The sequence below is a fragment of the Triturus cristatus genome, chromosome 3_2 (genome assembly GCF_964204655.1).
Source record: "Triturus cristatus chromosome 3_2, aTriCri1.1, whole genome shotgun sequence".
NCBI lineage: Eukaryota > Metazoa > Chordata > Amphibia > Caudata > Salamandridae > Triturus > Triturus cristatus.
In genome coordinates, this window is record NC_140584.1 from 816722138 (window position 1) to 816735281 (window position 13144).

The 13144-nt window shown below is 48.1% G+C and overlaps 1 protein-coding gene across 1 annotated transcript in view; it reads right to left on the reverse strand.

Annotated features, from left to right (window-relative positions):
- The window catches only part of CDK15 (cyclin dependent kinase 15), a 521515-nt gene that overhangs the window by 37953 nt on the left and 470418 nt on the right, over window positions 1–13144 (reverse strand). The window contains exon 13 of the mRNA XM_085646903.1: window positions 8923–9049. Within this exon, the coding sequence (XP_085503029.1) occupies window positions 8940–9049 (110 nt within the window). The 3' untranslated portion in view covers window positions 8923–8939. The remainder of the gene's footprint in view (window positions 1–8922; window positions 9050–13144) is intronic.

Sequence of the window (13144 nt, forward strand, 5' to 3'; positions counted from 1 at the left end):
GCATCAAGAGATGCTTCTGTCAATTTGGGGGTGCATGCTTTTAGTATTCCAATTATGTAAAACAGCCTCCTTCGGTCTATTACTCTGTTCATTCCAGGGATGAAACGCGCCTCGTCAATCCCTACCAGATCCACACACTTATCCTGGACATAACACTGTTGTTTTCTTTTAGTACTTTTAAATGTAAATGTTGTCTGCTTCAGCCATACCACCTTGACCACCTCTCTCAAAGTGGCGAGCAGATGTACATGTCGAAGAGTTGTGACCATTATGTATTTCTGTACATGCATAGAGCTCTTGAAAAGTCCATCGCTCTCTGGTATCTTACCTTTCTATCTCCATTGGTTAGAGAGCCAATATTACCTCTCATTCCACTAATAGTTTATCTTGCAGTGATCAGCCTATCTGCCAATTACTCTGCCTAGTTTAGTGATTACTGTTATTTTCTCTGCTTGCCAACTATGCGAGTAGTTTAACAAATGTGTCTCCCTTGTCGCTCTGTCGTGTTTTCTACTCCAAATAATCAAATTTCCTAAGTTCTTCTGAAGTTTTCATAAAATCCACCCTTTTTTCTACTAGATGACCCATATTTGGGAATGCTGCATACTTTGGCCGAAGGGCCTTATTCTTTTTTTCCAAGTGTGAAGCCTCCTGGCCAAGTCTTTCCTAATTTCTTAAATAGTGGAAACACATACTCCGATCATCGATTTGTAAATGCTTCCCACATTAATGCCATGTCTTCTATCAAGCTTTGATATCACCTAAGTGAGGTTTTGGATAGCCTTCTTAACCATCCCACAGCTCTCAGTCTCCACCATTGGGTGTAAAGCCTCATCTGTCTCCACTGAATGCCGCCAGCCGGGAAGGAACATTTGTTATTGCGTGCCTCAAATAATTCTGCTTTGTGAAGGCTCTTCCCCAAATAACATGAAGTCCATATGAGTGTGGGCTGTGAACATGTGGGTAAAAGAAGTAGTCTCTCCTGTTCCTATTTTGGCCCTCAACACTTCATGTAGATTACACTTTGTTGCTCTTTCGCAGTGGTTGTTGTGCCTTCAGCTGTGCTCCACTAAGGCAGAATAATTCTTTTGACCTCTACAACAAATATAAAGTGAAAGTCAAGAAAGAAAGTCTGTCCTGGAGACGCTGCTTCTTCCTGCCACTTCTGGGGAAATTAGTTGCAATGAACGTTGGAAGCACACACATTTAGCAAACAAATGTTTGCAGTATAGTGTCCCTCTTATTAGGATGGTCCTCCCACCTGAGTTGGACAACAACTCTGACTTCCAAAGGGACTTCATTTCATATTTAAATAGCAACTCCCCTGGCAAAGCTAGGGTCGAGGGCCTATATAGAGTTTGGTGGGTGGCCCACGGTCCGACAGGTTGGCAGAGGACATTACATCCACCACCCTAAAGGACTACTGCTGCCAAATTTTGAGATTACCGCTGGCCTAGTGGTTATTTCGGTACCTTCAGAGGAACCTCCATTACGGTTGGTGGCTTCTCTGAAGGTACCAAATGTTTGGTGGCCAGCTGATGGCAGATTTGCAGGTTTATATAGCGGAAACTCGATCTGAAGGTATTGCAGCACTTTACATTAGCACCGGTTACGTTACACAAGGACACATTCATTTTTATTTTTTGGGTAGGCACAGGGAGATTAAGTGATTGGCCCAGAATCTCAGGATGTGGACGCGACCCCGAGGCTCGAACCTTGGTTTCCAGCACCAAAGTCAGCAGCTCTAGTCGTCAGACCCTCTCCTCTTTAGGAGGGTGAGAGAGACAGAGGCCATGTTCATTGATGAACTCGGAAATTGGTTTTACTGTAATAATAAATCACTAAGAACTCATTCGTCTTACCTTCCAAAAGGCATCTAAGATTTCCCTATTGGACAGTTTTATTGCCTTCCAACTCAGGTTATCGTCGTCTGAAAGGGTTCATTGCAAAAATGAAAAGTTTATTAATCCCAGAGATTACTGACAAGTGGGTCTCCCATTCATATACAGTGCAGCAGGGCAACCCAACACTAGCTTCAGCTCAGGTATATTCCATACAACTCACATGATTTTTAGTAGTGATCACATGACATTCTTGCCAAGAGAACATGAGGTGCCTAGCCGACCCCTTGAGAATTAGTAGGCGGCTTTCACCAGTAACATAATTGCAGACAGTTTCAGATGAACTAGATATTTTGCAAACTTTTGCATCTTGACTGCCAGGACACAATGCAACTGAGGTTCAGAGGCGGGCACATCCGGTAGGGTACTTTAGCCTGAGCAAGAAAATATGCAGTGGCAGTTTACGGTTGCACTAAAACAGGTCAACGTCTGCTAATTCATCATCTTCTGTGATGCAATCTCTTCATATATTGGATTTTCAAAGTCCTTTAATATTGTCTTGTTTTGACAAGATATGAATAATTCAAAACAACTTTTCATAAACTATGTGACTATTTGCACTTAGTCTTCTACCCCAATATGGAGTTTTTAATATTTATCAGCAACAATGTCAATTGTAACATACTGACTACCACTACGGTCCTTGTCTCCACCGGGAATATTGCTCAAGGCAAATTACACGTTTCGGGGGTCTCTGGCAGCGGAATTACCAAGCCTGCAAACCAGGCACCACTGGTGTAACAAAACTTGAAGGGCCCCCCCTGCAAGGCACGTGGAGGGGCTGCCTCTGGACTCAATCAGGAGCTCTACAGCCAGAGTATTGTACTGAGGGGGCACTCTGGAGCTTGGGGGCTCCCCCGCACCGCGGCGGCCTGTGTTACGGCACTGCCAGGCACCCTGAGACACCAAACCCAGAACTGAGAGAGGTGCTGTTGACACTTCAGTCACCCTCTACATCAATTGCAAAAAGAACTATTGATGGACAGAATGCAGAACAATATCATACATTCACCCCAGTACAGAGATCTAGGCCTAAATCCATCATTTTCTTGCTCACCATGCCATTCCAGTTTGGACCTAGCCATATGCAAATCTGTCTTGACCCTGTGCCCAATGGGAACAGTCCAGCCCGAATTGCCAGGCCAGGTCCTTCCTGGACTGGAAACAAGCATCCTAGGACCGGTTTCGGGGTTTCACCCCTCTTCAGCCAGGATAGCTTGATTCCAGTGGCATGGAGAGCACGGGACTCACGTCTGCATACCCATCCCACTCAGGGTGACAATTGCAAAAAGAACTATTGATGGACAGAATGCAGAACAATATCATACATTCAACCCAGTACAGAGATCTAGGCCTAAATCCATCGTTTTTTTGCTCACCATACCATTCCAGTTTGAACCCAGCCATATGCAAATCAGTCTTGACCATGTGCCCAATGGGAACAGTCCAGCCCGAATTGCCAGGCCAGGTCCTTCCTGGACTGGAAACAAGCATCCTAGGACCGGTTTCGGGGTTTCACCCCTCTTCAGCCAGGATAGCTTGATTCCAGTGGCATGGAGAGCACGGGACTCACGTCTGAGCATACCCATCCCACTCAGGGTGACAATTGCAAAAGGAACTATTGATGGACAGAATGCAGAACAATATCATACATTCACCCCAGTACAGAGATCAAGGCCTAAATCCATTGTTTTATTGCTCACCATGCCATTCCAGTTTGGACCCAGCCATATGCAAATCAGTCTTGACCCTGAGCCCAATGGGAACAGTCCAGCCCGAATTGCCAGGCCAGGTCCTTCCTGGACTGGAAACAAGCATCCTAGGACCGGTTTCTGTGTTTCACCCCTCTTCAGCCAGGATAGCTTGATTCCAGTGGCATGGAGAGCACGGGACTCACGTCTGAACATACCCGTCCCACTCGGGGTGGCAATTGCAAAAATAACTATTGATGGACAGAATGCAGAACAATATCATACATTCACCCCAGTACAGAGATCTAGGCCTAAATCCATCGTTTTTTTGCTCACCATGCCATTCCAGTTTGGAAATGGTCCTAGAATGCTTGATTCCGGTCCAGGGAAGACATGGCTTGGCAGTTTGGGCTGGACTGTTCCCATGAGGCACAGGATCAAGACTGATTTGCATATGGCCTTGTCTGAACTGGGGTGGCGTGGTGAGCAAAATAACGATGGGTTAAACCCAGATCTGTGACTGGGGGTGAATGTTTTGCCAATGTGCAACATTTCGTCCATCATCTTGTGTGTTTTGCTGTTCGCCCTAAAGGGGAAGGGTATGCCCAGACGTGGGTCCCGTGCTCACTACACCACTGGACGTTACAACAAACAAATGATGGACGGAATGCTGACAATGCAGACATTCTCCCCCAGTCAAGAGATCTGGGTTAAATCCATCGTTCTTTTGCCCACTACGCCACCCCAGTTCAGACATGGCCATATGCAAATCAGTCTTGACCCTGTGCCTCATGGGAACAGTCCAGCCCAGACTGCCAAGCCACGTCTTCCCTGGACCAGAATCAAGCATCCTAGGACCGGTTTCTGGCTATCAACCGTCATCAGCCAGGATAGCTTGACTCCAGTGGCGTAGTGAGCACGGGTCCCACGTCTGGGAATACCCATCCCACTTAGGGCGAAAAGCGTTACAACAAACAAATGATGGACGGAATGCTGACAATGCAGACATTCTCCCCCAGTCAAGAGATCTGGGTTAAATCCATCGTTCTTTTGCCCACTACGCCACCCCAGTTCAGACATGGCCATATGCAAATCAGTCTTGACCCTGTGCCTCATGGGAACAGTCCAGCCCGAACTGCCAAGCCACGTCTTCCCTGGACCAGAATCAAGCATCCTAGGACCGGTTTCTGGCTATCAGCCGTCATCAGCCAGGATAGCTTGACTCCAGTGGCGTACTGAGCACGGGTCCCACGTCTGGGAATACCCATCCCACTTAGGGCGAATTCCGGTCCAGGGAAGACATGGCTTGGCAGTTCGGACTGGACTGTTCCCATGAGGCACAGGGTCAAGACTGATTTGCATATGGCCATGTCTAAACTGGGGTGGTGTAGTGGGCAAAAGAACGATGGATTTAACCCAGATCTCTTGACTGGGGGAGAATGTCTGCATTGTCAGCATTCCGTCCATCATTTGTTTGTTGTAACGCTTTTCGCCCTAAGTGGGATGGGTATTCCCAGACGTGGGACCCGTGCTCACTACGCCACTGGAGTCAAGCTATCCTGGCTGATGACGGCTGATAGCCAGAAACCGGTCCTAGGATGCTTGATTCCGGTCCAGGGAAGACATGGCTTGGCAGTTCGGGCTGGACTGTTCCCATGAGGCACAGGGTCAAGACTGATTTGCATATGGCCATGTCTAAACTGGGGTGGTGTAGTGGGCAAAAGAACGATGGATTTAACCCAGATCTCTTGACTGGGGGAGAATGTCTGCATTGTCAGCATTCCGTCCATCATTTGTTTGTTGTAACGCTTTTCGCCCTAAGTGGGATGGGTATTCCCAGACGTGGGACCCGTGCTCACTACGCCACTGGAGTCAAGCTATCCTGGCTGATGACGGCTGATAGCCAGAAACCGGTCCTAGGATGCTTGATTCCGGTCCAGGGAAGACATGGCTTGGCAGTTCGGGCTGGACTGTTCCCATGAGGCACAGGGTCAAGACTGATTTGCATATGGCCATGTCTAAACTGGGGTGGTGTAGTGGGCAAAAGAACGATGGATTTAACCCAGATCTCTTGACTGGGGGAGAATGTCTGCATTGTCAGCATTCCGTCCATCATTTGTTTGTTGTAACGCTTTTCGCCCTAAGTGGGATGGGTATTCCCAGACGTGGGACCCGTGCTCACTACGCCACTGGAGTCAAGCTATCCTGACTGATGACGGCTGATAGCCAGAAACCGGTCCTAGGATGCTTGATTCCGGTCCAGGGAAGACATGGCTTGGCAGTTCGGGCTGCACTGTTCCCATGAGGCACAGGGTCAAGACTGATTTGCATATGGCCATGTCTAAACTGGGGTGGTGTAGTGGGCAAAAGAACGATGGATTTAACCCAGATCTCTTGACTGGGGGAGAATGTCTGCATTGTCAGCATTCCGTCCATCATTTGTTTGTTGTAACGCTTTTCGCCCTAAGTGGGATGGGTATTCCCAGACGTGGGACCCGTGCTCACTACGCCACTGGAGTCAAGCTATCCTGGCTGATGACGGCTGATAGCCAGAAACCGGTCCTAGGATGCTTGATTCCGGTCCAGGGAAGACATGGCTTGGCAGTTCGGGCTGGACTGTTCCCATGAGGCACAGGGTCAAGACTGATTTGCATATGGCCATGTCTAAACTGGGGTGGTGTAGTGGGCAAAAGAACGATGGATTTAACCCAGATCTCTTGACTGGGGGAGAATGTCTGCATTGTCAGCATTCCGTCCATCATTTGTTTGTTGTAACGCTTTTCGCCCTAAGTGGGATGGGTATTCCCAGACGTGGGACCCGTGCTCACTACGCCACTGGAGTCAAGCTATCCTGGCTGATGACGGCTGATAGCCAGAAACCGGTCCTAGGATGCTTGATTCCGGTCCAGGGAAGACATGGCTTGGCAGTTCGGGCTGGACTGTTCCCATGAGGCACAGGGTCAAGACTGATTTGCATATGGCCATGTCTAAACTGGGGTGGTGTAGTGGGCAAAAGAACGATGGATTTAACCCAGATCTCTTGACTGGGGGAGAATGTCTGCATTGTCAGCATTCCGTCCATCATTTGTTTGTTGTAACGCTTTTCGCCCTAAGTGGGATGGGTATTCCCAGACGTGGGACCCGTGCTCACTACGCCACTGGAGTCAAGCTATCCTGACTGATGACGGCTGATAGCCAGAAACCGGTCCTAGGATGCTTGATTCCGGTCCAGGGAAGACATGGCTTGGCAGTTCGGGCTGGACTGTTCCCATGAGGCACAGGGTCAAGACTGATTTGCATATGGCCATGTCTAAACTGGGGTGGTGTAGTGGGCAAAAGAACGATGGATTTAACCCAGATCTCTTGACTGGGGGAGAATGTCTGCATTGTCAGCATTCCGTCCATCATTTGTTTGTTGTAACGCTTTTCGCCCTAAGTGGGATGGGTATTCCCAGACGTGGGACCCGTGCTCACTACGCCACTGGAGTCAAGCTATCCTGGCTGATGACGGCTGATAGCCAGAAACCGGTCCTAGGATGCTTGATTCCGGTCCAGGGAAGACATGGCTTGGCAGTTCGGGCTGGACTGTTCCCATGAGGCACAGGGTCAAGACTGATTTGCATATGGCCATGTCTAAACTGGGGTGGTGTAGTGGGCAAAAGAACGATGGATTTAACCCAGATCTCTTGACTGGGGGAGAATGTCTGCATTGTCAGCATTCCGTCCATCATTTGTTTGTTGTAACACTACACCACTGGAGTCAAGCTATCCTGGCTGAAGAGGGGTGAAACCCCGAAACCAGTCCTAGGATGCTTGATTCCGGTCCAGGGAGGACATGGCTTGGCAGTTCGGGCTGGAGTGTTCCCATGAGGCACAGACTGATTTGCATATGGCCATGTCTGAACTGGGGTGGCGTGGTGAGCAAAATAACAATGGATTAAACCCAGATCTTTGACTGGGGGTGAATGTTTTGCCAATGTGCAACATTCCGTCAATCATCTTGTGTGTTTTGCTGTTCGCCCTATGTGGGAAGGGTATGCCCAGACGTGGGTCCCGTGCTCACTGCGCCACTGGAGTCAAGCTATCCTGGCTGAAGAGGGGTGAAACGCCGAAACCGGTCCTAGGATGCTTGATTCCGGTCCAGGGAAGACATGGCTTGGCTGTTCGTGCGGACTGTTCCCATGAGGCACAGGGTCAAGACTGATTTGCATATTGCCATGTCTGAACTGGGGTGGCGTGGTGAGCAAAATAACGATGGATTAAACTCAGATCTGTGACTGGGGGTGAATGTTTTGCCAATGTGCAACATTCCGTCCATCATCTTGTGTGTTTTACCCTCTACATCAGGCCCCTGCCTCCCTCTTCCTGCAGCATATGGGGAGCAGCAAATGCTTTGCCAGCTCTCTGTGCTCCTGGACCTGCACCATCGACACCTGCACCATGGATAGAAACAATGCCCCCTCACCCATTTACTATCTGCTCCAGGCAGGTGCCAAGGGATGTGGATCTGAGTCTGTAACAATCCTCCGAATTGGGAAAACACATAGCATTGGGCCCAGTGTACCCAGATCCGCGAGTTATTCTCTGTTGAGGGGAAAATAACTCGTAATCCCTGTAATTTGCTTCAGCGATACAGACAGAATCTGGGATTCAGGCCCCTGGTATTTCGGCACCAAAATTCTCATAACTCGAAAAAATTGCCTATATCGTCAAGGCTAGTGTATATATGTTAGTGTAGGTTTACTATTCTTAACTCCACATCTATGAACACTGATGATATATATTTTTGGTTGAGATACTGATATGGCGATTTAAGAATAGTAAATCTAAACTTACATACTCGTATATACTTACCTTGACTATAGTGGTAGTTGACATTCTGAACTCAAGACCATTAAAATGCAGTCAAATGTTGACCAAAGTCACTTATGTAGTGACTCACCAGATCACAAGTTCTTGGGCGTCTACCGAAGGTATAGCCCAAGTATCTAAGGAGCATATTAATAAGAAAAGGCGTTAAAATTATCGCCGCTTTAGCTGCAGAAATCTGCCGCTGAAGCGGCGATAATGGGCTTGATAATATGCCGCAGAGAATTCCCATAGAAGCCCATGTTCTGGTGTCAGCATGGGCTTCTATTGGAATCCTCTGCGGCATATTATCAAGCCCAAAAGCGGCGATAATTTTAACGCCGTGCTTGATAATATGCCCCTTAGTCATTGATATAGCGAGAACTGTGATAGCTTCATTTTTTTTGTTTTTTCCGTCGATGTCTATAAATAGTCTTTAGCTTGCTCCAAGCAAAACAACACACAATCTCGTGTTTCCTTACCTGCGCAATTCTGTTCATCAAAAGCGCCAGTCAAACCGTGTTTGGGGTTGCGTTTTAGGGCACGGGGCGAAAAGGTCGCGGAATTCCGTTTCCAGCTTCACTCCCGGGACTGTAAATATTGATCGAACTGTTGGAAACAAAGAGAGCGAATGTAATATTCCGATAGTCAAAGGTTCAGTGCCAATAAAAGGCGACCGTTAATAACGTGCACCTGCCATTCCAACCCTTCCTGAGTCTGAAGCAGCCGATTCGACTTTATGTATGTATGGTCTGGCCTCGCCCGAGCGTCAAGTGCTCTGACGTCACCTCATCCAGTCCACCTATGGAAAGGACCAGGGTGCGCTCTGCCGATATTCCCACAACTCTGCCACGCAATCCATGCACAGCCTCGTATTTTCACAGTGCTACAAGCCCACACCAATGGAAAATGTGAGCTACACAAAAATCGCTCAAGGTAACGTAAAGCACAACTACTGTCTAACGAGACGGAAGGTTCACTTCACTCAAAAAGATGCTGAAGTCTGAAACATTTCCCAAGCACACCTTTCATTTATAACATTATTTGTTTCCTTTGTACGCGCTCCAGAGCAGTGTGCTGCCCAGCGTAAGGCGCTTGAACGCCTCGTCAGTGGTAGTAAGCGCTATAACAGTGCAATTCTGATCCAATACCTATCTGTGTTCCATTGTGTATTCTTGTATAGGTTGTGGCTGGCATTCTGAAAGGTCGCTACACCAATAAAAAATAAAACACAGTGACCACTAGCCATGAGCCCCAGTAAAGACGAGGGGGCAGATTTACAAGCTCCTTGCGTCACTTTTAACATGGGAAAAGTGGCGCAAGGGGCTTGTACATCTGCCCCGAGGAGTGTTCTACTGAACTACACTCTGACGTGCTCTCTGAAACCTTCCACATCACTTCTAAAGCTGTGCTCTCTGAAACCTTTCAAATCAATCCTTAAGCTGTGCTCTCTGAAGCCTTCCACATCACTCCTAAAGCCGTGCTCTCTGAAACCTTCCCCATCACTCCTACAGCTGTGCTCTCTGAAACCTTCCACATCACTCCTAAAGCTGTGCTCTCTGAAACCTTTCCCATCACTCCTAAAGCGGTGCTCTCTGAAACCTTCCACATCACTCCTAAAGCTGTGCTCTCTGAAACCTTTCAAATCAATCCTTAAGCTGTGCTCTCTGAAGCCTTCCACATCACTACTAAAGCGGTGCTCTCTGAAACCTTCCCCATCACTCCTACAGCTGTGCTCTCTGAAACCTTCCACATCACTCCTAAAGCCGTGCTCTCTGAAACCTTCCACATCACTCCTACAGCTGTGCTCTCTGAAACCTTCCCCATCACTCCTACAGCTGTGCTCTCTGAAACCTTCCACATCACTCCTAAAGCTGTGCTCTCTGAAACCTTCCACATCACTCCTACAGCTGTGCTCTCTGAAACCTTCCACATCACTCCTACAGCTGTGCTCTCTGAAACCTTCCCCATCAATCTTAAAGCTGTGCTCTCTGAAACCTTCCCCATCAATCTTAAAGCTGTGCTCTCTGAAACCTTCCACATCACTCCTAAAGCTGTGCTCTCTGAAACCTTCCACATCAATCCTTAAGCTGTGCTCTCTGAAGCCTTCCACATCACTCCTAAAGCGGTGCTCTCTGAAACCTTCTCCATCACTCCTACAGCTGTGCTCTCTGAAACCTTCCACATCACTCCTACAGCTGTGCTCTCTGAAACCTTCCACATCACTCCTACAGCTGTGCTCTCTGAAACCTTCCCCATCAATCTTAAAGCTGTGCTCTCTGAAACCTTCCCCATCAATCTTAAAGCTGTGCTCTCTGAAACCTTCCACATCACTCCTAAAGCTGTGCTCTCTGAAACCTTCCACATCACTCCTAAAGCTGTGCTCTCTGAAACCTTTCATAGCAATCCTTAAGCTGTGCTCTCTGAAACCTTCCACATCACTCCTAAAGCGGTGCTCCCTGAAACCTTCCCCATCACTCCTACAGCGGTGCTCTCTGAAACCATCCCCATCACTCCTACAGCTGTGCTCTCTGAAACCTTCCACATCACTCCTAAAGCGGTGCTCTCTGAAACCTTCCACATCACTCCTAAAGCTGTGCTCTCTGAAACCTTTCCCATCACTCCTAAAGCGTTGCTCTCTGAAACCTTCCACATCACTCCTAAAGCTGTGCTCTCTGAAACCTTTCAAATCAATCCTTAAGCTGTGCTCTCTGAAGCCTTCCACATCACTCCTAAAGCGGTGCTCTCTGAAACCTTCCCCATCACTCCTACAGCTGTGCTCTCTGAAACCTTCCACATCACTCCTAAAGCCGTGCTCTCTGAAACCTTCCACATCACTCCTACAGCTGTGCTCTCTGAAACCTTCCCCATCACTCCTACAGCTGTGCTCTCTGAAACCTTCCACATCACTCCTAAAGCCGTGCTCTCTGAAACCTTCCACATCACTCCTACAGCTGTGCTCTCTGAAACCTTCCACATCACTCCTAAAGCTGTGCTCTCTGAAACCTTTCCCATCACTCCTAAAGCGGTGCTCTCTGAAACCTTCCACATCACTCCTAAAGCTGTGCTCTCTGAAACCTTTCAAATCAATCCTTAAGCTGTGCTCTCTGAAGCCTTCCACATCACTACTAAAGCGGTGCTCTCTGAAACCTTCCCCATCACTCCTACAGCTGTGCTCTCTGAAACCTTCCACATCACTCCTAAAGCCGTGCTCTCTGAAACCTTCCACATCACTCCTACAGCTGTGCTCTCTGAAACCTTCCCCATCACTCCTACAGCTGTGCTCTCTGAAACCTTCCACATCACTCCTAAAGCCGTGCTCTCTGAAACCTTCCACATCACTCCTACAGCTGTGCTCTCTGAAACCTTCCACATCACTCCTACAGCTGTGCTCTCTGAAACCTTCCCCATCAATCTTAAAGCTGTGCTCTCTGAAACCTTCCCCATCAATCTTAAAGCTGTGCTCTCTGAAACCTTCCACATCACTCCTAAAGCTGTGCTCTCTGAAACCTTCCACATCAATCCTTAAGCTGTGCTCTCTGAAGCCTTCCACATCACTCCTAAAGCGGTGCTCTCTGAAACCTTCCCCATCACTCCTACAGCTGTGCTCTCTGAAACCTTCCACATCACTCCTACAGCTGTGCTCTCTGAAACCTTCCACATCACTCCTACAGCTGTGCTCTCTGAAACCTTCCCCATCAATCTTAAAGCTGTGCTCTCTGAAACCTTCCCCATCAATCTTAAAGCTGTGCTCTCTGAAACCTTCCACATCACTCCTAAAGCTGTGCTCTCTGAAACCTTCCACATCACTCCTAAAGCTGTGCTCTCTGAAACCTTTCATAGCAATCCTTAAGCTGTGCTCTCTGAAACCTTCCACATCACTCCTAAAGCGGTGCTCCCTGAAACCTTCCCCATCACTCCTACAGCGGTGCTCTCTGAAACCATCCCCATCACTCCTACAGCTGTGCTCTCTGAAACCTTCCACATCACTCCTAAAGCGGTGCTCTCTGAAACCTTCCACATCACTCCTAAAGCTGTGCTCTCTGAAACCTTCCCTGTCAATCCTAAAGCTGTGCTCTCTGAAACCTTCCACCTCAATCCTAAAGCTGTGCTATCTGAAACCTTCCACATCACTCCTAAAGCGGTGCTCTCTGAAACCTTCCCCATCACTCCTAAAGCTGTGCTCTCTGAAACCTTCCCTGTCAATCCTAAAGCTGTGCTCTCTGAAACCTTCCACATCACTCCTAAAGCTGTGCTTTCTGAAACCTTCCCCATCAATCCTAAAGCTGTGCTCTCTGAAACCTTCCACATCACTCCTAAAGCGGTGCTCTCTGAAACCTTCCACATCACTCCTACAGCTGTGCTCTCTGAAACCTTCCCCATCAATCTTAAAGCTGTGCTATCTGAAACCTTCCACATCACTCCTAAAGCTGTGCTCTCTGAAACCTTCCACATCAATCTCAAAGCTGTGCTCTCTGAAACCTTCCACATCAATCTCAAAGCTGTGCTGTCTGAAACCTTCCACATCACTCCTAAAGCTGTGCTCTCTGAAACCTTTAACATCACTCCTAAAGCGGTGCTTTCTGAAACCTTTCACATCACTCCTAAAGCTGTGCTCTCTGAAACCTTCCCCATCACTCCTACAGCTGTGCTCTCTGAAACCTTCCCCATCAATCCTAAAGCTGTGCTCTCTGAAACCATTCA